This window comes from Diplodia seriata (assembly GCF_021436955.1).
Source record: "Diplodia seriata strain FDS-637 chromosome Unknown scaffold_1, whole genome shotgun sequence".
NCBI lineage: Eukaryota > Fungi > Ascomycota > Dothideomycetes > Botryosphaeriales > Botryosphaeriaceae > Diplodia > Diplodia seriata.
Genome location: NW_027117308.1, coordinates 911,867 through 936,510, shown reverse-complemented (window position 1 = coordinate 936,510; position 24,644 = coordinate 911,867). Strand labels below are relative to the sequence as shown.

The 24,644-nt window shown below is 57.5% G+C and overlaps 10 protein-coding genes across 10 annotated transcripts; 5 read left to right on the top strand and 5 right to left on the bottom strand.

Annotated features, from left to right (window-relative positions):
- Positions 1 to 61: 61 nt before the first annotated feature.
- Positions 62 to 594, bottom strand: SLS55_000288 (uncharacterized protein; the record flags this gene model as incomplete). The annotated part of the gene is made up of 3 exons (XM_066771801.1): positions 62 to 139; positions 216 to 339; positions 428 to 594. The coding sequence occupies 3 exons, from the start codon at positions 592 to 594 to the stop codon at positions 62 to 64; spliced, it is 369 nt and encodes a 122-aa protein (XP_066637080.1).
- Positions 595 to 1,286: 692 nt separating this feature from the next.
- SLS55_000287 (uncharacterized protein) lies at positions 1,287 to 3,569 on the bottom strand (the record flags this gene model as incomplete). The annotated part of the gene is made up of 2 exons (XM_066771800.1): positions 1,287 to 3,422; positions 3,564 to 3,569. The coding sequence occupies 2 exons, from the start codon at positions 3,567 to 3,569 to the stop codon at positions 1,287 to 1,289; spliced, it is 2,142 nt and encodes a 713-aa protein (XP_066637079.1).
- Positions 3,570 to 5,444: 1,875 nt separating this feature from the next.
- On the top strand, positions 5,445 to 6,141 carry NAS2 (putative 26S proteasome regulatory subunit; the record flags this gene model as incomplete). The annotated part of the gene is made up of 3 exons (XM_066771799.1): positions 5,445 to 5,609; positions 5,666 to 5,738; positions 5,792 to 6,141. The coding sequence occupies 3 exons, from the start codon at positions 5,445 to 5,447 to the stop codon at positions 6,139 to 6,141; spliced, it is 588 nt and encodes a 195-aa protein (XP_066637078.1).
- A 679-nt stretch (positions 6,142 to 6,820) lies between these two features.
- On the top strand, positions 6,821 to 7,758 carry GSP1 (GTP-binding nuclear protein gsp1/Ran; the record flags this gene model as incomplete). The annotated part of the gene is made up of 5 exons (XM_066771798.1): positions 6,821 to 6,886; positions 7,003 to 7,095; positions 7,157 to 7,310; positions 7,365 to 7,570; positions 7,627 to 7,758. 5 exons carry the CDS (start codon positions 6,821 to 6,823, stop codon positions 7,756 to 7,758), a joined length of 651 nt encoding a protein of 216 aa, XP_066637077.1.
- Positions 7,759 to 8,742: 984 nt separating this feature from the next.
- SLS55_000284 (uncharacterized protein) lies at positions 8,743 to 10,659 on the bottom strand (the record flags this gene model as incomplete). Its single annotated transcript, XM_066771797.1, has 2 exons — positions 8,743 to 10,438; positions 10,517 to 10,659. 2 exons carry the CDS (start codon positions 10,657 to 10,659, stop codon positions 8,743 to 8,745), a joined length of 1,839 nt encoding a protein of 612 aa, XP_066637076.1.
- Positions 10,660 to 11,238: 579 nt separating this feature from the next.
- HRD3 (ERAD-associated protein) lies at positions 11,239 to 13,990 on the bottom strand (the record flags this gene model as incomplete). The annotated part of the gene is made up of 4 exons (XM_066771796.1): positions 11,239 to 11,663; positions 11,734 to 13,698; positions 13,754 to 13,897; positions 13,954 to 13,990. 4 exons carry the CDS (start codon positions 13,988 to 13,990, stop codon positions 11,239 to 11,241), a joined length of 2,571 nt encoding a protein of 856 aa, XP_066637075.1.
- Positions 13,991 to 14,606: 616 nt separating this feature from the next.
- On the top strand, positions 14,607 to 16,822 carry SLS55_000282 (uncharacterized protein; the record flags this gene model as incomplete). The annotated part of the gene is made up of 5 exons (XM_066771795.1): positions 14,607 to 14,805; positions 15,032 to 15,126; positions 15,270 to 15,593; positions 15,651 to 15,803; positions 15,860 to 16,822. 5 exons carry the CDS (start codon positions 14,607 to 14,609, stop codon positions 16,820 to 16,822), a joined length of 1,734 nt encoding a protein of 577 aa, XP_066637074.1.
- Positions 16,823 to 17,979: 1,157 nt separating this feature from the next.
- SLS55_000281 (uncharacterized protein) lies at positions 17,980 to 19,757 on the bottom strand (the record flags this gene model as incomplete). The annotated part of the gene is made up of 4 exons (XM_066771794.1): positions 17,980 to 18,036; positions 18,407 to 18,921; positions 18,969 to 19,475; positions 19,754 to 19,757. 4 exons carry the CDS (start codon positions 19,755 to 19,757, stop codon positions 17,980 to 17,982), a joined length of 1,083 nt encoding a protein of 360 aa, XP_066637073.1.
- A 407-nt stretch (positions 19,758 to 20,164) lies between these two features.
- On the top strand, positions 20,165 to 22,528 carry NGG1 (Transcriptional regulator; the record flags this gene model as incomplete). Its single annotated transcript, XM_066771793.1, has 3 exons — positions 20,165 to 20,678; positions 21,130 to 21,548; positions 21,599 to 22,528. The coding sequence occupies 3 exons, from the start codon at positions 20,165 to 20,167 to the stop codon at positions 22,526 to 22,528; spliced, it is 1,863 nt and encodes a 620-aa protein (XP_066637072.1).
- A 1,113-nt stretch (positions 22,529 to 23,641) lies between these two features.
- On the top strand, positions 23,642 to 24,580 carry YET3 (Endoplasmic reticulum transmembrane protein 3; the record flags this gene model as incomplete). Its single annotated transcript, XM_066771792.1, has 4 exons — positions 23,642 to 23,662; positions 23,849 to 23,983; positions 24,037 to 24,140; positions 24,202 to 24,580. The coding sequence occupies 4 exons, from the start codon at positions 23,642 to 23,644 to the stop codon at positions 24,578 to 24,580; spliced, it is 639 nt and encodes a 212-aa protein (XP_066637071.1).
- Between the last annotated feature and the right edge of the window lie 64 nt (positions 24,581 to 24,644).

The window sequence follows — 24,644 nt, the reverse complement described above, 5'->3', positions numbered from 1 at the left end:
GTTCCCATTCGCCTAATCGTCGCTGGGTATCCGAATGATGCCGTAGTGGAAATGAGAAGCTTTACGCGACGTTGCCGCCGTAGCCGTGGGCAACGTTGGCGCCCTTGGACTGGTTGGTGTCGCCGACGCGACCCTTCTCCTGTTGTGATGTTAGCCGGTTGCTCTGCTGCGTCTTTCCAGGAGCTGAGGAAAGGATGGAGGGGGAGAGAGCGTACCTCGACCGACTGGGTGTCGCCCTTCTCGAGGATCTGCTTGACGACATCCTCCTCCTTGTGCGTGCCGAACTCGTTCTCGAGCATGGCGTTGGATGCAGTATCCAAGATGCCCTGGTTGCCGTGCCTGTGGACGAAAGAGGTCAGCCGCAGCCCGGTTAAAGTGCTTGACTTTCGAGATGGCAGAGCGCGGGATGAGGAGCGGGCACACTCACTTGTGGGTGACGAAGATCTTCCAGCCGTTCACGACCTGTGCCAGAGGAACGGAGCTGTCGGCCTTCCAGTCCTTGACGGCCTTCTCGGACTCGACGAAGATGATGAAGTCGTCTTCCTTGCCCTTGTAGTGGACCTTGGTCTGGGTAGCTTCGCCGCGGGGAGACATTGTGATGAAGTTGTTGGTGTTTGTGGGGTCTGGGAGAGGGAGAAGTTGAGTTGTTGAAGAAAGCGGGGTAGTTTGGTGCTCAGGTGTGTGGTTTAGAGTGTGTGCCGGCGGCTTGGTGGGATGAGGAGGGGTTTTGTAGCACAGCATCGGACATCGACGTCATCGGAGTCGCGCACGGAGCACCCGCCCAGCTGCCTTGCTCTGATCGCAATAACTGGCCTCCAGCCCTGCCCCGCCATCGCCCAACCCACACGAAACGAGCGGTTCCATGCCTTTCTGCTGCATCACGTCAACGCCCAATCTAAGTGTGCGCAATCATCCATTCCCCACACACCCGATCTCACCAGAGCTTGGCTGATGACGCAGGGATATGATTGTACTGCAACCTTCTATCCAATACAATTAAAAAAGCTGAGGAAAAGAGCGAAGAGAACCTAGTCACTGTCGAGATACCCCAAGCACCCACGCACGCGGGTACCTTGCATGCCTGTTGCGCAATCGCCCGCCGAGAACAGCCTGTTCCCAGAAAAAGAAAAGATGCGCGATCCGCGCGGCAGGACCCCTCCCCGCAGCCAACTGAGCGTCCAAGTCTCTCTCCAAGCTGCCCCTTGCGCCAAGTCCCTGCAGGTCCCAATGATATCATATCCCAAGATCCTAAGCATGCCCAAAAATAACCGTCGTTAATGCAATATTCAAGGAGTCGAAGCTGAAGTGGGTGCCCTGGAGGAGGCCAGGGCGGCCTTGCTGTTTTCGTTTCGCGTCGTCCAGAACTTGAAGAGCCTTGTGCGAGGCTTGATGAATCGTCTGAGGGGAGAGGCCACTGGCGTCGGCTCCCTCGGGGGCGGCTGGAGCGTGGTGGCTTTCTCGGGCGTCGCCTTTGCCTTGGCGGGCTTGACCTGTGCGGGCAAATCGACCGTGGACCTCTCCACCAGCGCTGGTAAGGAGAGCTTCTTCATGAGCGTAAAGGATGGAGGCCGCGGCGATGGTGATAGGCTCATTGCGCGAGGCAGGACACCAGGGGCAATGATTCGCTCGCTGGACCTATCCGACAAGTATGCCCGGTTGCCGCGTCTTCTCTGTTGGCTGTTCTTGAGAGGCGTAACGAGTTCGAAGTCTGCGGGGAGGAAAGCATCCGGTGCCGTGTGAAAGTCGACTTTGATTCCTGGAACCGAGACGGACTTCCGCATAGCAGATGGTGGTGTCTTCCGCCGCGGTCTTGACCTCCCAGCTTCCTCTCTGCGGAGCTGACTTAGGCTAGCGTAGCTTCCTGAGCGCTTGGAGAAATCTGAGCGCCTTGAGAAGTTACTTGTAATGCTCGCCATGCTCAACTTGCGCATCACTGAGTTTGCAGAAGCTCGAATAGGATTGTCGCCGCGTCTCGGTCCCATCCCCGGGTAAGGGAGGGTGTCCCTCGTCCACACGTCACTGATGATCGTTTCCAGCCGTATTCTTTCGCCTCGTCTTGGTGCGAAGGTGGGAACGAACTTTGACGCAGACATTTGCGACTGTGATCGTCCCACAGGAAGCGAAGCCGCGGATTGAGCCGAATCCGTCCTCTTCTGGGCCTGCGTGTTCTTAATAATCACCTGTTGGGGGTGCATCTTGGGCCCAAGGGTCGCCGCCCGCCGTATCGACATTCTGCGCGAGAAGTTGCTTGGTGGGCCGAAGGTAGTCCCGATGGCCTTCAAGTCAAGCAGCAAAGATGAAAAAACATCTTGGATGCTGCTCCTCCCTTCAAGGAGGTCGCTGTTCTCGGCAGCAACTCGAGAGCGTAGGCTCGTCTTCCATACCTCTTCTTCTTCGGCGGAGCAAGCACTGAGTATTACCTCATAAAGCCTTTCGCCGGATTCAAAGACGAGCTTCCACGTGAATGGTGCAGTGTGGCATTGCAATCCTCGGCCATTATCCGGTAATTCAATGCTTGCATTGGCCAAAGTAATGGTGGCGACAACTTCGTAGCTTGATGAGCTTTTGTCTGCGAGGGCGAGCAGAAGACAAGAGTTGAAGAGAATACAAATCATGTATTTGCCTTCCGTCCGCTCATTGGTTTGATATGTGACGTGCAGAATCCCGCAAAGAGAGACATGGCCCAGCAACCTTGTCAGAAGCGCGCGAGGCAGAATTTGGTCTTCTGGGAATATCAAACGATCTTGCAACAACCACGTGGTCTCAATGAGCCTTCGCGTAATTGGATCATCCTTGGCATTGTTGATCTCCTGGTTGGCATCCTTCAGGCGATAATAAGTCTTCTCCAGCTCTGCATGCGCAACTGGGTCATCCGCGACCGGAGTGTGCTTGAGCAGGTCAGCGAAGAGCAAAGGATATTTGGAGGGCCGCTGGATCGGTTTAATGAGTAGATCAGCCAGAGTCAGACCCTTTCTGCCGGTTGAATCCTTCTTGTTGTCCGACACAAGCGTGGTCGACAAGGCTTCGATTCCTCTTTCGTAATCACCCCAGGCGGAAATCGCTCGATGCGAAGATTCCAGCTCGCCGTTCACCGACTCAAATTGCGCACTGTACTCCTCATATGCGAAGAATCCTTTCATGTATCTCTCGAATAGTCTCGCGATATCTGCAACGGTCTTTGTATCTGTGGTCAAAGCGACGGGGGCTGTGTCTTCCGATTTTCCGAGATCGAGGGAATGGCGTTGCTGCCGGAGGTGGACCGCAAGCCCCGCGACACGCCCTGGCACAATGTCCACGCTATGCCATCTAGAGTGTTTTGGCTTTCGTTGACGCAGGCTGCTTGAAACGTCGTCGTGCGTGTACTCGGAATTAGGGACGATTTTGTGGAGTTCACCCAGAAGATCCTCGTGAAGTTGTAGTATCTGCGAGACGTTGCGGTGGATGGCGGTCCGAGTCTGATTTGGAACCGACGGCGCCGAAGCAAGGACTGAGAAGTATACCTAGAAAAAATTAGCCCTTGGCTTATTTGCAAGGAGTGAACATATCCTTACATTGACAAGAACCTTCATATCACCAATATATCCTTCCTCCGAAGCAATGATCTCTTCCACAATCCGTCGTCGGTGCCTCGCTCGTTCGAAGGCTCGCTCATCCATGATGGGAGCAATAGACGGATGAATGGAATCGCCAGGAATCCTTGTATCCGACACAGTGCTGCTTCGGTGAGCATGACTTGCACGACTTCGTTTCGTCCCGAACCTGGTGAGTGGGGCAATGCTGGTGCCGGCTAGGGTGATAGAAGCTGACTTGACCGCAGTGACAAATGCGAGAGATGATCCCAAAGAAGAAGACTTTTTGTGACCGTCTCGTCTCGGCGTGTTGTCCGCCCGTTGCCTTTGGTATTCCGTCTCTGACCCATCAACGGTCCAGCGCTCGAGCCGTGCAGCAAGGTTCTTCTCGCGGCGCTTGTTGCGACGCCGGAGAGTACTCACCCATCGCCTGAAGGGAGCGGCCTTTCCATTGGAGTCGAGGGCTGAAGCGCTATCCTGTGTGCTTGCGTCCGCTGATGTTTCTTTTTCTGATGGTTGCTCTGGACATGGCATGTCAAACGCCATGCCATATGCGCTCAACCCCTCCGGAACTTCAATAGGCCAGCTGATAGAGTCGGTCTCGGAGATTGTATCGTCCTGTATAGTGGAGGTTGATTCCTGGAAGGTCGAGGCCGGTGACGAGACATCGTCATCAGAATCGATGATGTGGATAGAGTCAGTCGTCTCCCTGCAGACTTCGCGAATGCTCGGCGAGGGTGGTAGAGGTATGTTTGAAACCCATGCTATCTTCTCTGGGAAGCAGTCATCCGGGGCTTCGATTGTGGTTGCGGATGCCGAGAGCTCGCTGATCAGGTCTAGCAATGACCGAGAAGAGAGTTTCGGAGGTGCATTTTCGTTCGTCTTGAGCCAGGGGCCAGGTTGGATGGGAGTCAATGAGATAAGTGAGGTAGCAGATACGTTGTTGGGTTTACAACGCCGGACAGTATTGACAGACTCGCTGGACAGGGGCGTGGCTGGACGTAGATAGGGCGTCTCGCTGAAAGACCGCTTGAGCGGGCTCTGCGTAGGCACCGAGAGGAGGTAGGTCATGGCGGAGGTAGGCAAGGCTCGACAGATCACAGGCGGAGCATTGGCTTCCGGCGAGACATGAGAGATAAAAGCTGATGTGAAGGCGAAGAGGACAGTTGCATGGCGGTGCGGCAAGCTCACCGAGACACGAATGGCAACCGGGAGAAGGGAAAGAGCTAGGAGTACCCGTATCCGCTCACTTGTAGGGAAAGAACAGAATGCGCAAACAACTAGAAATAAAACGCGGACCCAAGTACCAGCGACAGGGTAGCTGCCACGCACGACCAGGGGAGCGCAATTGCTTAGAGACATGCGGCGTGAGTCGAGCCTGCCTCCGCCAGGGTGCAAAAGTCCAGGGCCCACACCAAGCTAATGGCGGATCTATATGGCAGCACACGGCCCGAGAAAGGCGAGCGGGTGCAGCGGGTGCAACTCAGATAGATTCAGGTTTCGCTGATTGTTGCCGTGAAAGTCGGTCGAGAAGTCGACTGAGTCATTGCGTAATAAACATCAGGATAGCGCACGGGCGCGAAGGTCTGATAAGACTGGCGCATGGCGGAATCGTAAGATGACGGCAATTTACCGGCCATACGAGACGGGAGTCGTGGTGTTGGAGAAGACGAGCGGCGAGTCAAGTCAGGCCGGGCGTCGCAGGGCTGACGGGCGCGTGAACTTCGGCAGCAGCTTCCCCGCCATCGTGCGCTCGCCGCCTTGGAGCTCTGGCACCCGGCTTTCTGGGCTGCTGCACGACAGCGCCCTGCTCCGCCACTCCACTCCAGACCCTAACACGCCGGTCGACCCTCCGCCGCATCCTGCCCGGAATCCATGGGCCTCCACATGGACGACTTGCACACGCCATCGGTGGTCTCTGGCCCCACCAGCGGCACCTCCAATGGCGTCGCCAGGCGGGACATGTCGCTGCAAGAGCTCATGGCCGAGAAGGACCGCGTCCAGAGCGAGCTGTCGGCGCTGAGCTCCGTCCTAGATTCCGTACGTAGCCTCGGTCCGTAGGCAGAGATTTGCTGACCAAGCCTGCTCGCCTGCAGCATGGCGTGAACATGAGAACCAGCTTGACCACCTTCGACGGCTATCCTAGAGACGACATCGATATCGCGCAGAGTATGTTGTCCGTCCTGCTCCTCTCCGTGGCACGGCTAATTCAAGCTCGCCAGTTCGGACCACGCGCGCGCGGATAATACACCTCCAGAACGACCTCAAGGGTCTCTACGAGAAGATTGAGAAGGGACTGCATACGCACCATGCATCCCTGCAGGAGGCGGCAAACGCTGCAGGCACAGGCAGCACATCGAGTGCGGCAGGCTCCCGTGCCACGGACGATGCGGCTCTGCAGGCACCGTTTGCAAAGGTCAACGACGTAGTGCCTGGAAGCCCCGCCGATAGCGCAGGCCTGAAGGCAGGGGACAAGATACTGAAGTTCGGAGATGTCAATTGGATGAACCACGAGAAGCTCAGCAAACTGGCCGAGACGGTCGCGCAGAACGTGGAGGTGAGTTTGCTCTAGAAGTTTTTTTCTGCAGTTTGCCTCGGCGACTAACGGAACGGGAACAGAGGCCGATAGCCATTCGGGTAGCCAGAGAAAGCGGAGGCGCTGGGCAGCTAGACCTGCAGCTGACGCCGAGGCGCAACTGGGGCGGACGAGGCCTGTTGGGCTGCCACCTGTTGCCGCTGTAGAAAACAGCATGCACCAGACAGCGGCGTTGGGCGCGGGCGGCTTCGTGGCACGGAGCGAATGGGCACTGGATCATGATAGATTGAATTGAGGGCGCAGCAATGCATGCATGCCGGGCTGGAACGGGCGGGGACATGAGAGCGTGAAAGCAGGCTTCAGCGATCGCCTGCTGCCTTGCCAACTCAAGCGGCCGCCAGCAGCCTTGGCGGAATTTTCCTGATGTAAACAGTCACGTGCGCCGCTAGCTGAGAGCAAAGGCTGATCATCGACCCTCACAACAAATCTTCCGAGCACTTCACTCCCACCCTGCTCGTTTGCCGCACGACCATCCTCGAGGCGCCGTGTCATCCACCGTCCTTCCCATCTACGTGAGCCTTTCCTGAGCCCGGCGGCCGCCCGTGCATCCTCTGCAGCTCGCCCTACAAAAGAAAAGCCCACTAACCCGCCCCGCCCTCTCAGTTCCAAACAACCGACTCCAACGACACAACCCCGCCACATCGCTTCACACACCATGGCCGACGCCCAGGCTCCCCCGACCTTCAAGCTGGTCCTCGTCGGTGACGGTGGTACCGGAAAGGTGCGTTTTGCAAATTCTCGCCGTCTGGCGCTTGCTGTCGCCCGCGTTGCGTCATGCCACAGCGCCTGCCCCTCAAAACCTTTGCGACCTGTCTCACTGACCCTCTCTGCCTGCAGACCACCTTCGTCAAGCGCCATTTGACTGGCGAGTTCGAGAAGAAGTACATTGCCACTCTCGGTGTCGAGGTTCACCCTCTCGGCTTCACCACCGTACGCATCCCCTAGCGCCTGACAGCGACTTTTCGTCGAGCACGCACTTACCAGCGAATAGAACCTCGGCGCCATCCAGTTCGACGTCTGGGACACCGCCGGTCAGGAGAAGTTCGGTGGTCTGCGCGATGGCTACTACATCAACGGCCAGTGCGGAATCATCATGTTCGATGTGACCTCCCGCATTACCTACAAGAACGTCCCCAACTGGCACCGTAAGTTTTTGCGACCCCAAACTTGAGCCGAGTTCGAGGCTGAGACCGTTGCAGGTGACCTCGTCCGTGTCTGCGAGAACATCCCCATCGTCCTCTGCGGCAACAAGGTCGACGTTAAGGAGCGCAAGGTGAAGGCCAAGACCATCACCTTCCACCGCAAGAAGAACCTCCAGTACTACGACATCTCCGCCAAGTCCAACTACAACTTCGAGAAGCCCTTCCTCTGGCTCGCCAGGAAGCTCGTCGGTAACCAGACTCTGGTATGTTCTCCTGATGGATCTAGATAGACGCGAGGACGCTGACCAGAACACCACAGGAATTCGTTGCTGCTCCCGCCCTCGCTCCCCCGGAGGTCCAGGTCGACCAGGCCGTTCTCGAGCAGTACCAGAAGGAGATGGAGGATGCTTCCAACATGCCTCTCCCCGACGAGGAGGACGCCGACTTGTAGATTGCTTGCGAACGAGGGGCTTGTCACACGGACAGGAGCCAAAACTAATGATTTTTCTGGGCATGCTATGATATCAAGATAGCATTCGGACGGCACGAACATCAGGAAGGCAGCAGTTCTATGTACGGGGTTTGCTTGCTAGCGATTTCAATTAGACAGTCTTGCTTGAAATGGAGACGGGCGAGACAGGACCTCCGAAAAATTGACCTCACACGGCACAGCCAAGCCACAAACATCCTTCCGATTCTCTATACCCTTGGAGATGAGCAGGACCATTGGCAATAGGTAGTTCAAAACTCTAGACCCGCAAGCTCGCAGCAATCCACTTCTTTAGCTGCGAACCTTTTACCCCACTTTTGCATCCGTGTACCAACCTGCAAGACATTCAACCACCTATCAAGCGCGCCTCAATGCCTGAATATCTGCATGTACCCCACATCCATGGTTCTTTCAGTGAGGTGCCCTGTTCGGCACTTAGGGCCTGGGGGTTTTGATGACGCATGAGCCTACGCTTCCCCGCTTGCGACTTCAACGCATTTCTCTAGGCATACTACTTTCCCGCCCTCCCGCTTCCCCATCCATTCACCCCTACACCCCTCGTAGAATAGACATCCTGGTTGGTATAGTCTGCTGTTCACTTCAGTCTCGCAGTGGTCTGCGTTCCCATCGGCAACCCATCTGCACTGTGACTCTCGCACACCGAAGGATTTGTCAGCATCACCGACAGTTCACGCAAGTTGTTATGATCTCTCTCTGTTGTTTCTGGTGGGAAAGCTCACGGAGTGGTACACGACCCCAACCTCTCATGACGTCGTTCTGCACAGTATCGGCGTAGAGTCTGACAACAAGGCTACTGCTTCCAGACGTTTCTGCGTGAATTATTCGATTAGCTTCAATATTGACTTTTTAAACTACCCATCCATGGCAAATCCATCCAGGAAGCCAAGCGTTTTGAGTCCACACGTGGTCATATCAACCCCATCATCACTCCGACCCGTCCGTCGCCAGCTTGAGCACATCCACCCAAGCGGCCGGCCTCCTCCTGCCGCCCTCAAGCCCGCCGCCGTTCAGGTACGCCTCGACATCGTAGCCAAAGCCCAGCAACGCATCCTCGCTGCCCCACTCGCCCATGCCCATGAGCGCGACCGGCACCCTGCCCTCGCCCTCCTTCGGCTCGACGTAGCCCACGGGCGCGCTCAGCGCCGGGCATCCCGAGAAGTTGGCGAGCCAGACGTACTCCATGCTCCTGATGCTCATGTTGCCGTCGCTGACGCCGTACTTGAGGTCCGCCGCGCCGCCCGCGATGTGCCAGCCGGCGTTGGGCGTCGTGGGCGTGACGATGACGAGCCCGGGGTGGGCGCGGTACAGGTGCGCGAGGTGCTGCATCAGCAGCGCGCGCACCTTTTGCGCCTGCAGCAGGTCGACGGCGCCGGCGCGCGAGCCGACGCTGATGAGGATCTTGTTGGCGGGCGTGAGGGACGAGAGGGCGTCCCCGAAGCCCGACGCGATCTCGGAGAGGATGGTGAGGGCGTGGGCGGACTGGCCCTCGGCGAGCAGCGGGAGGTGGATGGGCACGGTGCGGTAGCCGTGCGCGGAGACGAGGTGGTCGATGGCGGCTTGGATGGCGCTGCGGACGGGGGCATCGGCGCGGTCGAGCCAGGGCTGGCAGATGCCGAGGAGTTTGGGGCGGGCGGGGGAGAGGGTGGTGGCGCGCGCGGAGGGCGTGCTGGGCGAGGCGAAGAGTGCGGACGAGACGTGCTGCGCGTCCGGTGCGGCCATGACGCGGTACGCGACCTCGAGGTCGGCGACGTTGGCCGCGATGGGGCCCAGCACGCCCGTCGAGGCAGCGAGCGAGGGCGTGGGCCGCCCCGATACACGGCCATGCGACGTCTTGAGCCCGTAGGCGCCGCAGTAGCTGGCCGGGATGCGGATGGAGCCGCCGCCGTCGGCGCCCAGCGCGAAGGGCAGCAGGCCGGCGCCCACGGCATAGCCGCTGCCGCCGGACGAGCCGCCGGTGTAGTAGTGCGGGTTGTGGGGGTTCAGCGGGGTGCCGTGGTTGGGGTTGGGGTTGTTGTTGGTCGTGTCCAGCCCCAGCTCGTGCATCGTTGTCTTGCCCACCACCACCGCCCCGGCCTCCTCCCACCGCGCCACGCAAAAGGACGTCTCACACTGCCCGCCGTTCGTCGACCAGTCGTGCTGCGTGCCGATCCGCTTGCGGTACCCTGCCACGTCCACCTCGTCCTTGACCGAGACTGGCACCCCGTCAAGCACCCCGAGCGGCTTCTCGTTCTTGTAGCGCTCCGTCGAAGCCGCAGCCGCGGCCATAATCAGATCCTCGCGCAACTCGACCCATGCGGTGGCGTGGGATGATGAGCTGGTCGCATCGCGGCGGATGAGCGGCAGGAGAGCTTCGATCACGGCCGTGGGCGTGGTGCGGCCGGTTTTGTAGGCCTCGTGGTAGTCGTACACGGAGTAGAGGCGGCCATTGGCGGTTGTAGGAGGGAGGCGAGCCTCTTCGGACGGCGCAGCAGCATCTTCGGCGGAGGACGAGTCGAGGCCGAGGGGAATAACGGTGGGGTCGTAGCGCGGCGCGACGTCCTCGAGCTCCTTGCGGCCACGCAGCCGGTTAAAGCCGGTATTGTTCCAGAGGTGGTTTTGGATGAAGCCGACAGAGGCGATCCTGATGAAGCGTCAATGCTACAGGCTCTTTGTCCGTTTAGTAGTAATCTTGCGGGAACGGGCGCAGAGCTGGGCGTACAGCGAAGCTCCATAGTAGAGCGGCAGGCCTCGTACGACCGGATTTTTGGGTGCATCGGGGCTTTTGTAAGGAATGTCGACATTCTGAACATCCGGGTAGTTGTAGAACTTGGGGGCGTCCGGCTGGGTTCTGTTGCTTGCCATCTTGGACGACGAATCTGGCAGGCCACGGCAGATGTGGAAGCTCTGGAGTCGTCCGTGAAGGAGCTGGAGCTGGGGCCTGGGCTGGAGACAAGCTCAAGAGCTCCGCTTAAGGCCGGCCCACTCTCTGGGCCGAGCGCTCCTGCCTACAGTGCATGTGAACGAGCCCAAGGGTTCCTGCTGTGTGCATGCTGTAATTATGGATTAAATAACACATTCAAGCGTCGTCCAACGAACAGCGCCGAACCGCAGCCTTGTTCACTTGCCGTCCTCGATACGCAAAGGAGCCCATGGTAATCCAACCCTGCTGGCTTTGGAATGTCGGGTTGCATGCGCCGATAAGCTCACAGCTTGGATGGTTGTTCATAGTACTATACAAAACATAAATACCTGGGCCTTCATGGACTCCATCAGGCTGGCGGAGTAGAAATGATTGTCCCAACGCCAACAATGCTTGATGCCCGTTGACTCCACGCATTTACTTCAACGAGGGGTATGTTCATCCACATCCATCTGGAGCACAGCAAGCCACTTTCAATCCAAACCGGGCAAAGACGTGCAGAAAATCCAGCCACTATCCTCTCAATGCCCCACACCGCCCGCAACCCAGGCGTTGAAATTCGGGTCATCGGGCGGCGGGAAGAATCCGCCATCAGCTGGAGCACCATCCTGCCGTCGCTCTTCCCCGGTCTGGTCCTGGCCGCCCGTGCCCCTTCCCCCCAGATGATCCCCTGCGGCCTGTTGCTGCAATCGCTCCTGCTGCTCCCTTAAACGTCTTGCGCGTTCCGCTGCCTGGTTCCGATAGTAGACCAAGAAAGCCAGAACACCGGCGAGGCCGAGGATAACGATCGTATCGATAATGCTCTCATCAATGTCATCGTAGTAGTCGTCCGCAAAACCCGTTCCATCCTCCCAGTCATCGATTTCCATATTCTCGTAGTAAGCAGCATCACCATTCTCGAGGAACGTGGTGAGCCATTCAGCGAGGGACCGGGGTTTGCTGGGTTCTGCGGGTCCATGGGTTAGCGATATCCGATCATCGAACGTGGCGCTGTAAGGTGTGTGGCGTAGACATACCGGGATCATCTTGGATGGAGTTGATGCGGCCGTGGGTGACGGTGTTCCACCAACTTCTTGCTCTGAGCTTCAGTAGCGCGAGTGTGACGGGTAGGTAGGCTTCTCTGTTGGTCTCAAGAGCTTGGTCGTAGAATCGCTTGGCCAAGTGAAAGTCTTGGTCCAAACCGATGCCGTTCTCGTGCATCCAGCCCAGATTCCAGAAAGCTTGGGCGCTTTGCATGGTCTCCGCGGCTGCTTGGTAGCAAGCTGCCGCCTTCTCCTTATCGGACCCATCGGGTGTGCCTAGTCCGTCAAGGTAATAGTCACCCATCTTGACCAAAGAATCGATGTTCGATTGCTTGGCCGAGCGTGTCCAGTAAATGAGTGCGAGAGCTGCATCTCCAACAAGCTTCACCTGACGCTTGGCAAAAGGCAAGACCTTGTCAAGCGATAGACGCGGCCGGGACTGGTCCAGGAGGTAGGCAACATTTGCCTGTCCAGCCTCGAACCCCTGTTCAGCAGCCATCATGTATCCAATAAGCGCTGACTCAGAGTCGCCGGCTTCATACGCTTCGTTGGCCTCACGAATCGGCGAAACGACTGCCTCGGCCTTTTCAGAGACGATCTTGTAGTATGTGACAGCCATTCCGCAAGACTTGTCGCGACCGACTCCTTGGTTGGCGAGCTCTGCGAGATAGTAGAATGCTTCGAAATGGCCGTTGCGAGCAGCATGATCAAAGTACTTTGTGGCCACAGGAACGTCGCCTTGGTCCAAGAAGAGCGCGCCGAGACGAACTTGTGCGGCCGGGAGATCCAGATCAGCTGCGGCTCCGAAGTAGCTGGCAGCTTTCACGGCATCTGCTTCCACGCCGAGCCCTTCCAAGTACATGATGCCCAAGGAGAACTGCGAGAGCGAGTCACCGTATTTGACACCGCGTTTGAACCAGGTCAGGGCGATGGGGTAGCTCTGCTCAATGCCTTCCCCGCGGAGGAACATACGGCCAAGATAGCCGGCAGCTTTTGCAGCCAAACGCTCAACACCAGGAGGGGCGTCCTTGTTCTCTTTCCCGTCCTTACTCCAGTACACTCTTGCTACGTCCAGAAAGTACGATTTCGCCACCTTTAGATCGCGCTTTAGCTCTCTGGAACCGTCGTAGTGGAGTTTTCCCAAGCTGAACGTCGCTTTGTGGTCACCTTTCCTGGACATGAGATCCAAATACTCCAGCACATCATCGAACGATGCGTGGGTATCAGAAGCCGCGCCTCCGATTTTCGCGTTGGGCCCCGCGCTGCTCACGCTGGCACCCTCTCCATAGACACCACCAACATCGTCGGCAATACGATAGGCCTCCTTGATCATGACATGCCCCCCAGGTGGGCCAGACCGCATGTATTCCACCGCCTTATCGGCGACCTTTTTGTACCAATACACAGCCTCGTCGCAGTCTCGTGGTGTGGCAATCCCGGTATGATGGCGGTAAGCAATGGTCATTTGCGATCTGACGTCTCCACCCTCAGCCGCGAATGTATGATACAACATAGCCTTGGCCTGATCCTTTTCGACTGCTCCACCAACGCCGGTAGAGTACATCAAGCCAAGCATATGTTGGGCAGTGGCATTCCCGTCAAGGTTGGCCAGCTCTTGGTATCGCCGAAATGCCTCAGAGTAGTCGCGCGGGTGGGTATAATTCCCATAGAAGTTCATTTCGGCGAGGAGGAAGATGGCGTCGGGGTTCTTCTGGGCGGCGGCGACTTCCAACAGCTTGATAGCCTCGGCCAAGGGTTGGCTCAGCTTCTTGGCTTGGTCATCGGTGGAGGTGGGCTCGCGCTGGGGAGGGCCGTTCATAAAAAGAAGGAAGAAGAGCTCCTTCGCATAGTATGCGGTCGAGCCCAGCACGCCGGTGGGCTTGGTCAAGGTGGTCAGGCGACTACTTGAGGGGCGGATCGTGCCGAGGAGAGCAGCGGCTTGGTGAAATTCAGGTGCGCCTGGACTACCAGGTCAGTGTTGTGCCATAGAACGCGCTGCTGTGGCTGCACGCACCTCTCTCGGGGGTTCCCTGAGCTTCTTTGTGCCAGCGCGCATTTGCGAGCACCTGCTGGTGGTTTTGGTCATCGTAGGCGTGGGCGGGGTGTTCTTCCTGGGTCTGACGGGCGGACACGAGAGCAGCGATCAAGAGAACGAGGACTGGGTTGCAGACAGTTAGCCGGCACAAGCGCGAGAGGAAGCGGGTGGGAACATACGAAGCAGCGGCCAAAGCCGCTTGGAGCGTATGTTCATTGCGCCGGGGGCAATTCGTGAAAGTAGAGAGTCCCTGTCGGGAATAGCATGCTACCGCAAGACCAGACGCAGCATCACTCTCCTGCGACGCGCATTTGGTGGGTTGGAGGTGGGATGGGCAGCGCCGGTGTAGCTGTCAAGATGCCAGATTGAGCTCCGGCGGCGTCACACGCCAAGTCGGCAGTGTCGCTCTGCCGCCCGCGCACCGACGCGCCTGCCTGCGCAGCGGGTGACGAAGGAATTGAGCCCACCCGCAGCTGCCTCGCGGGAATACTCCACCAGGCCTACGTGGGCAGTTGGATCCAATCTCTGGATGCACTTGCCTGCATCCAATACTCACGTCTACGTCCGGTCACTGGGTTCAACTACCCACGTACAAGAGTGTCGCGTCCTCGGTGGAGCTTAGACGGCTCAAATCTTGGCCACGTCCAGGCAGCCCCCGGCAGCCCGCCCACCCGCCCAAGGCCCCCGGAACTTGCTGGATGCGGCTTTGTAATCCGCCTCAACGCCCATTCCTCTATCAAGCCACAATGACGGCCTCATCTTACTGCCTCTCCGTGCTTGCTGTTTCTTGCTGTGCTTCTTTCCCTCTGCACCCGCGTTCTGAGCTTCAACCATGCCTTCCGAACTCCATGATTCCGACCCTTCAGAGTCATCCCCACTCCTGGGCCAGCCGTCGCCCTCGTCTCTTTCCCGAAAGTCCTCGCAGACGACAGTCCCAGTCTCAGAGGCCCCCCATGACGAGGACACTAGAATATCTGTGTCGCGCGGGGCAGTCATCGTGGCTTCGCTTGGCTTGATTATGTTTTTGCAAGGTATGCCTCCGTGTCTTCATCCTCGAACCTGGCGGCCTCAATGCAGCTGGACATGCCGGCATTTCTGTGCGTTGGCATCGGTCGGCTTCTGCCTTCCGCATCCAGCAGCAGATAGCTGCGTCTCGGCTCTTACACGAAGCGCTGCTCAATTGCCGGCTTTGCATTGCATCCCTGTTCCATTGCTTGGCTCTCATTGGCCCGAGTCCGGCTGTTAATCGCGACACAGCATGCAACTTCTCGCTCTTGACCACCACTCAATCTGCCATAGCGGCAGATCTTGACGCCTTTGAAGAGGCCACTTGGTTTACCTCGGCTTACTTGGTGAGTCGATGCTGAGCCGTGTCCGGAGATGCTCCTCCATTGCATGTTCCATTTCTGTATGGCTTGCCGTGACAGGCACTCGTTCGAGGCAAATCCCGAGGCTTGAGCATGACACATTCAGACGCTTGGCTGACCTTGAGTAGGTACCCATGTCAAGCATCACGCCGCTTGCAGGACGCCTCAGTCAAATATTCTCGCCACGTGCCTGTATCTTCGTCGCCAGTTTATTCTTCTCCCTCGGTGGAATTGTCACGGCTTTTGCACCAACCGTAGAGTGGTTTCTCTTCGGACGTGCTTTGACTGGGCTAGGCGGTGCCGGCATTCTCTCGCTCACCATCATCATCGTACTGCAAGTCGGCGGGGAGAAGAAACGCGGCCTGTTCCTCGGTTGCGTCAACTCAATCGTGACGTCTGGCGTATCACTTGGTGCCGTACTGGGCGGGGCAATCGAGCCGAACCTTGGTTGGGTGAGTGATTCCAAGCACGTTACTGTACCGACTCGGCCATGACTGACAGTATTGCAGAGAGCCGTCTTCTGGCTGCAGACTCCTCCGTGCATTCTAGCCGGCATCGTCGTATTCCTCAGTATACCCTCACATCTTGGAGCTAGCAAGGGGGATACCCGGACGCTGAAGGACAAGATCTCTCAGATAGATTATGCCGGGGCCGTCCTACTCGTAAGCCGCCCATTTCCCTGAACGCCAGCAGCTCCTCTGTACTTACACATCTGCAGACTGCCGCCATCACCACCCTGCTCATCTCGCTGTCCGGACCCCAAGTTCTCGTCCTTCCACTCATTCTCTCTCTCCTCCTCTTGCCCAGCTTCATCGTAACCGAGCTCTATTTCGCCCGCGACCCCATCATCCCTATCACGCTCCTCAAATCCCGTGGCACGGCTCTCACTTGCCTTGCCACCCTCGGTTTCATGATGGCACGCTGGTCTGTCCTCTTCTACACACCCGTCTACGCCCTCGGCGTACGCCTCTGGGCCCCCGCCGCCGCCGGCTCCATTCTAATCCCCACCAACCTCGGCTTCGGTAGCGGCAGCCTGCTTGCCGGTCTCCTGCACATCCGCCGCGCCGGCTCCTTCTACCTCCCCAGTCTCATCACCATGGCCATCTTCCCGCTCACCCTCCTCGTTCTCGGCCTGGCGAGTCGGGCCGCCACTCCCGCCGCGCTCTACGTCTTGCTCACCTTCCTCAACGGTCTGACCACCGGCGCCGCCATCAACTACACCCTCGTCCACGCCCTGCACCTCACCCCGAAACACACCCACTTCGTCCTGACCTCGCTCGTCGCCACCTTCCGCGGCTTCGCCGGCTCTTTCGGCTCCGCCATCGGCGGCGGCGTCTTCGCCCGCCTGCTCGCCGACTCGCTCGCCCGCGGCTTCGCGCGCCGCGGCTCCGCACCGGGCGCCAAAGACGAGCTCATCCGCCGTCTGCTCGGCAGCCCCGCGCTGGTCGCCCGGCTGCAGGGCGTCGACAGGGCCGTCGCGATCGAGGGGTACGAGTACGCGCTGAGGGGCTTGTTCCTGGCCGCCGTCGCGCTGGCCGTCGTCGCGGCCGTGGTGCAGGCGGGGACGGGCTGGCGGGGTTACGATGAAGGTCAGGAGGCGACGGGGCATGAAGAGGAGAGCGCGGATGAGAGGAGGCAGGAGAGGGAGGATGAGGAGGTTGGGGAAGCGGCTGCGGCGTAGAGACAGAGGCAGTTGAATTTGGGGATGGCGGTGTATGTTGATTGCGAGATTGGGACAGATCTGAATCGCTTCTGTGTGAAAATGCTATGGGTGCGTACACGGGGGCGCTGTGGGCGTTGAGGCTCGACTTTGAAAGGAATTGTTTGATACCGTTAGGTCAATCCAGAGTCAGTTGTAGACACAGCGCTTGCCAGCTGTGCCACTATTGCGATCTTTCGCTCTATCTCAACGGACTGACCCGTCTCAAGAACTTTGGCAGTACGCGAGTTCTCATTAAGATTAACATAGATGTAGAGTTCGAAGTTTCCTCAGCCTCTGTGGAGAATAGTAGTTCATTATCAACGGCGTCCATCGTCTGACGATACATATGAATTATTTACCGACACCATCACTAACATCCTCGCTGCAGCATTTCGCTCCTCGACCGCAGCTGTGATACTTCATGACAACAGGGCCCTGCACGTATACCTATCCCCAATGCTCGAGAAATAGAAATCACATCTTGTGCCCTCCTACCAAGCCCATGTATACCAGACCCGCACCCCTACAATGTTCCTCCCAATGCACATCCGCTAACATTACCAAGCAGACATCAGACACTATGCGGCAGTAAAAGCCAACATGCAGAAAACGCGAATTATGACAACGACGAGAAATACAGATGGACCCCAACGCCGTGCTGAAGAATCAATATGGAACCAATTGTGAGACGTGCCAAATACTCCGAGGGCCTCGCGTGCTGCCATCTTGCGACAGGAAACTAAGCCGTCGCTCGAAAGCCCGGGAAGCGAATGATGGCGTTGTTCTACGTATGCTGCCATCCTCAAGCGAAACAGCATGAAAATAGGGGGGAAAGCCAGAGAAGGAAATGAGGGTATCTTCAAGAGTCGATAACAAGGAAAACAAGCCGACATCACTGCTCTTTTCTGCTTTGCAGTCATGTTGGAAGGAAAGAAAACCATCGTCCTAAGACTCCAAAAGAAGAAATATACCTCTGCATCCCAGATTCAACTGTCCAGGATGCCGACAGATCACCTTTTCGAATCCGATTTACCCAAGAGTTGGCCAAACACGGCCAAGAGCCTTGCGCCAACGGGTGCGGCCATGAGCATCGTTATCATCAGCAACCGTCGAGGCTTCTGGACGATGTTCGCGGCCTAAAAGCGCCAAAGCCCGTTGTCGTGCCCATTCGCGACGCGACGAGGTTCCTGCGGCTGGACGATCAGACGGATTCGGGACACTGGGAGTCTCGGTCGATGGATCATTCGAGGATGCTCCGGAACGCGAATGTGCCGTAGGAGCCGGAACAACGATCGCATCGCGAATCTCGTTATCAGGACAGTCAACTGATCGAGATGTTGCTGGTGACGCGTTCGCTTGTTGCATTTCAAGATCGGCGGCAGTTGCGGGTCGTTGTCTCGTGGTGTGCCCTCCCATAACCAAAGCGGCAAGAGAAGTCAAGAATCCACCCCGAGTGCGTTCTTCCATTCTGACACGCTCTTCCTCTTGTCGCATCTGATCGTCAGACAAGCCGCGTGCAGCCGCGCGTTGTCTTACCCGGCGCACCCAGCGTTCTCTGCGTACCATTGCATTCGTGATCACAGCAGGACAGTAGCCTCGGGGCAGTACCGTCTTTTTGCAAAGGGGGCACAGCGAAGAGTTGTCGCGCAGGAAGTTGTCGATACACTCTGGGTGATAGATGTGTTTGCAGGGAAGCTCGCGCACGGTCGTCTCTTTGTCGATGAAATCGTCCAGACAGATGGCGCAGGTCGGTTGGGAGAAGGCAGACGTACCATCAGCGACAGTCGGTCCTGGAATATCGCGATCCGGTTTTGGCCCTTCTTCGTCCTGCGATGAAGCTGTGTTGGCGTGGTAGATGTAAACAGGCATTCGGTCCAGAACTTCCTGGGGGACGGTGAGGCGCCTGATCCCTAGAGCTTCGAGGTCCACTTCTCCCCTAATGACGCGGTCGCGCAGCTGATTCCTCATTCTTTTCTGATGCCAATGAACACCGACGGACGAGCCGCAAATCGCCAGAACCATGAGGCCCAATACAATGAGCAGGAAGACCCACAAGCTCGGAAGTTGGCTTCCGCCATCTGGAGATCGTCAGCACCGTGCGGGCTTGAGGTTCATGAGGACTTACTGGTCGGTATTTGAGCAATTTGGCGGACATAGTCGCTTGGATGGTATTGGCTGGACAGCTCGTGACCGTGTGGCACGGAGGTAAGGTTGCCGGAGTAATCTGCAAGGGCGTTCATGACAAGTCGTCCTGTGGAGCTTGGCACAGCGTATATTGCGAAGTTGTGATCTGTCTTCCAATGGCCTCCATCGTTCAAGTCCCATAGTGCATCGTTTGCCGCGGGTGGGATGGTTTGAGTGCCGTCTGTGGGAAAGAATATGATGGCGCGAAGCAAAGGATCGGTATCCGCACTGTTGAGGAATTCGTAGATACATTGAGCGGACGTCCAAGGAGCCATTGCTATCTGGTGATAGTTCTTGGATGGAGGCAGGTCGTCGAAGCGCGTTACGTTGGCGGGCACGAAGGAAGCAGTGGAATTTCTACATTGATCCGTCGCTAGGTCTGGAACGTATAGCGGGCCCACGATGTTTTCGCCCGTACTGACGCCATTTGTCGAGAGAGTGCGCACATCTGGTTCCGGCCAGAAGAAGGCGTACGCATCCTGCAGCGAGCCGGGTTAGGACATCGGGAGCCGTGTGATGAGCATGGGCGATGAAGCGGCACTCACATCGACAAGAGTGACATTGTCGGCGGCTGCAGCGTCGCCGCCGGGGAAAACAGCTGTCCGGAATTGCACCTGTTGCGCGCCTAGATGGCGGGAGAAGCCGTGTAAGCATGGAGGCTCAGTCGCAAGCCAGCTCGAGGCAGCTCGAGTCGTCGAGTAACGCGGCGGGCGGCGGGTGACGTACTCATGATTACGAGGGCTGCGACGTCCAGAAACGAGGACGGCTGCGGAGACAGGCGCAACACATGCGCGGTTCGACGGCAGCGGAAGACGACAGGAACCGATGTTGTTCGGAGCACGAGGGTCGCAGGCAAGCAAGTGCAGGAATGTTGGTGGCGCGCACGGAGCGTCCGGGTGGGTGGGTTGCGGTGGATGGGCCAGACGAGCAGCGCAGATGTGGAGGCCCGCTTGCGCGCGCATCCCCAGCCCCTTCTATGAGGCGTGTGGCCCGTGCAGACGCGGCTTCCGAAAGCTTGTTTGGATGGCGCTTATCGATTGCTGTGCCTGCCTTGGCGTCCACAATGCGACATCAGCCCGGCACGCGTTCCACTAAGCCCTCCCCGGCCTGCAGCACCACTGCACGACCTACACCATCATGCCCTCGGCACAAGGCAAAGGCAAAGGCAAGACCGGCAGCTCCAGCCGCGACGCCCGCCGCTCGCGCAGTCGCAACACCACCCCGATCTCCTCGGTGTCCGGCGTCCACCAGTCCGTCGAGCCCGTCACGACCTCGCCCTCCGGCATGCAGTCGACCCTGAACCACCTGGGCAGCCCGTCGAGCGTCTTCATCGAGGATATCTTCAACAATGGCGGCCACAACGCCGGCATTCCCTCCCCCGAGGCCCTCCACAGCATGCTCGAGGAGGTCAAGAATCGCTTCCTCCCCGCCCAGACCACGCGCAGCGAAGCCAACGAGAAGTTCATGCGCCATTTGATGCAGCGCCGAAAAGCACGGCTCGAGCACCAGCATGCTGAGGAACGCGCCGACCGCGAGGCTGAGGAGCGGAAGCACAAGCTGAAGAAGGCGAAGAAGCGCGAGCCCGACGAGGACCGCCCGTTAGCAGTAGGCGCACACGGTGTAGCTAGGCAGGATGGCACAGATGGCAAAGGTAGGAGCCCCCCATACCTTGTACGCATGCTGCCAGCTCCCATGTGGCAAAGCAACAACCACGTCTTTTCCGCTGTGCCCCTCTGGTTGTTGTTATGGTACACATGTCTTCTGCGATATCTGTTCCGGCACCTAGTATCCCGCCTGCATCTCTTGTTCACTCCAGCTACGCGACACCCAAAGTATGCACTCACGGAAAAAGCCCCCGCCCAGAAGTGCTCGAGGGAGACATCGTACAGATCCACCGCCCAACAGCGACCCGACGCCTAGGCGTCGAGCGCCGAGGCTTATGTCCCGAAGACTAGGTGATTTGTCAATGTCGACTCGTCTTGGCGTGTTATTAGCGATTCTTTGTCCATCTGTTCCTTCTCGTCGTTTGACTCATACCATTCTGTCTCTAGTCACATGCGGATTTTTTTATTTCTAGCATGCAGTGATTAATGCGATCTTAGATGCCTCCTCGACCATATCCTCTCCCATCTCGCAACCTCCTCCTTCCGCTACCGGCACTGGGCATGTTGACAATGCAGCATCGCCGAGCGGCTCTGAGGATTCTCATCAGCCCGAAAAGGCACCCGCAGTGCCAGCGTACCAGACATTCGGCCCCGATCCGACCAAATTCGACGACCCCACCATATACCATATTCGCGATATTACCGACGATACGCCCGAGGAGCTGAAAAAAGAAATCCTTGGCGTGGCTCGCTACCCGCAAAGCGAGTTGAAAGACCTGACACCGGGCACTCCCCCTGATAAGGATTTCAGTAATCCGAAGCCGCAGACTCAAGTCAACGCAAGCGTTTTTGCCAACTACGTGGAACCTTATGTGAAGCCTTTGACGGAGGAAGACCTGTCTTTCCTCAAGGAACGGGTGAGTTCCACCTCGGAACGTGATTATACTTCTCGGCTAACCCATATCAGGGGGACCGTGTCACGCCATTTCAAATGCCCCGGCGAGGGCCGCGGCACTATAAGGAGATATGGGCCGATGAAGATGGAGCCATGGTTGTGGATCCGCCTACGGAGAAACTTCCGCCGAACGAACCTCGAGGCAGCATGGACATGATGAACGATGACATTGCAGAAACTGACGCTGTGGCCCCTGGACCCTTGGTTTCCCGGTTGCTGTCCACCCTGCGATCTGAAGGCCGCACTTCTTCTGGCGAACCGAATGGCGCCACCAATGGTGATATGGAAGTAGACGGTGAAGGCGGTGATTCGTCCTCTGCACCCCAGCAACCTGCGACGCACATGTCCGAATCGAATCAAGCGTCATGGAAGAACGCGCCTGCCACGAAGATTGAGTATGCGTCAATGGATGAGCGTGCCATGCAAGAATTGATACATATTGGCTTCCTTTCAGCGGATGACAAGCCCGACTATGACGGACATTTCGACGACGAAGTTGCAGCACGCCTGCGCTATTTACAAGATCAATTGCGGAAGCAGTCAATCGTCAATGGCGCACGCAAAACGAGATTACTCGAGCTCGCGCAACACCGCATGGCGCAGCAAGAATACTGTGCCATTGAAGACGACCTCAACAACCAGCTCAATGCTGCCTACCTCAAACGTAACCGCAACCTTGGCAAAGGTAAAAAGAACAGCAAACGGCCCGGTGGTGCTGGTGGTGGTAGTCATGCGGTTGTGCAGGTTGGTGCCGGGAACTCTCGCGGGCTTGGCGAGGAGATTCGCGCACTCATGGAAAAGAAAGAACGCTGGACGAGTGTCATTGGCCCAGTTGTCGACTATGGGAAGGCAGGAATTCCTAAAGAGAGTATCTTTGATGAGGAATTGATGAAGAAATACATGGAGAAGGAGCAAGAAGGCTGGACAGAAGTGGAAGAATAAGAGTATGGGCTATGTTGTTTGCACCGGGTGTCGTCTCGTTTGAGGGCGACTATGTGTCAAATTGGCATGCCTTGGCCGGGCGGGTTTCAATGACTTCGCTGTTGTGGATGCATGGAACCGGAGTTTAGGAGCAAAACAGGATCGTAAGTAGGCCTTCTGTCACCTTTGTAGTCCAAGTGAATAGACCCTAGGTGAGTGAAATGAAGGCATGTCCATACACCTTATCATGATGTACAATTGCATGTGGCCCAGTGGTGTGGGAAAGGAATCGTGTTTGAATAATAGCGAATTTGGAGGTGCCGACCTATTGAGTGTAAATTTGGTCGCACATTGGTTTGCAGTGAATCTGCGCTTCCTCTGCTCCGTGGAGGACGTTCTACTTCCCCCACGTGGGTGTTTGAAATATCCGAATGCATATGACAGACTCCAAATTGTAAGAATACAGTGTGGGAAGGTCCAATGGGGTGCAGCGAACTCCTGGTGTGGCTGTTAGTTAGATGGTAGTCTGGAGAAGACAATGACTAAGCGACGGAATGGGGCGATTCGAGGAAATCAGCAATGCGAGAAGATTGGTTGGCTGGTGTTGTAATCAATCCCACCATCACAAGCCAGCCGCGCATGGGAATTGGCCCAGCGGGCGCTGGCCTGGAGTGGGCGAGTCTTATGGCCCCAGCGTGCTCATCAGGGATTTGGGGGGACGACATGCGGGCGATCGCGGGAAGCACATACCTACCCTAGTGACGCAAGGAGCAAGCGACGGAAAAGGATGACGACGGCGTGGCTGTGATGGCGCAGGCCTGGGAGGACGAACCTGAGAGCGGGAGCGGGCCAGGCTCGTTCGTCGTTCCGGGCCAGAACGCACGGGCCTCGGTGTGACGTATGGAATCCTGGCCTGTTTGGCAGCCGCAGCTTCGTTTCCCACCTGCCCCCGCTGCCACATATACTCCATCGACACCACACGCAGCCACTCTGCCTCCGCCCACCACAGACAGGCTCCAGAGACTCGTCTTGAGCTCACCGATACCTTGAAAAGCCACTGCTGCTTCTTCCCCTCCTCCACCGCCACGCCGACACCTTTACATTCTAGCCGGTGCAGCCTAGCCAGCATCCATCATGACGCTCTACTACAGCATGGTACGTCCGTGAATCGGCTCCCACCACACTGTGAACACATATGGACGCACTTCCAGGCGTCTGGAGGCGTCTTGGCTCTTTCTTCGCTATGTGCATCACGGAGACGATGTTCTCGGAGCCATTACCCCTCAGTCTGCAATTGCGCAACATCTCAGGTCACCACAGTGCTAACCCAACCGTTCGCAGGTTTTCATGCTCTTGGTGGCGGAGATGGTGATTTTCATGTCACTGATCGTCCCGCTGCCGTTCACCTGGCGTCGCAAGCTTTTCACATTCATCTCGGAGAGTGCCCTTGTAGCAAAGCTACAATATGGAATGAAGGTATGCGGTGGTATATGCCCGTCAAAAATGTCTCATACTAACTAGGCTATCAGATCACATTCATATTCATCCTGATTCTGTTCATTGACAGCGTCAACCGCGTGTACCGTGTCCAGCTCGAGCTGGCTGCGGCCTCGAGCGCCGAGAAGCAGGGCAGGTGAGTACATTTCCATCTGCGTGCTGACGCCGCAACGGCCTTTAGCTGACAATGGTGATAGAGCGGCGGTCATTGGCGGTCCTGAACGCATGGAGGTCCAGGCCCGCAAGTTCTACTCGCAGCGCAACATGTACCTTTGCGGTTTCACCCTCTTCCTGTCCTTGATCCTCAACCGTACCTACGTCATGATCCTCGACGTTCTGCGCCTTGAAGAGGAGAACAACTCCCTCCGCGGCAAGTCTGACGGCAAGAGCAAGGATTCGGCCGCTCTTGGCAGGGCTGGTGATGCCGGCGAGATTGGCCGCCTGAGGAAGGAACTGGAGGCCAAGGACCGTGACATCGAGCACCTGAAGAAGCAGGCCGACGGCCTCTCTCGCGAGTACAACCGCTTGGGCGACGAGGTCTCCGGTTCCGACAGCGCCCCCAAGAAGGACCGGTAAATGCGCGGTGCCGAAAGGTCCTCGGTGAACTTCGAGTACCCCCAGTCACGTATCATTCTCAGAA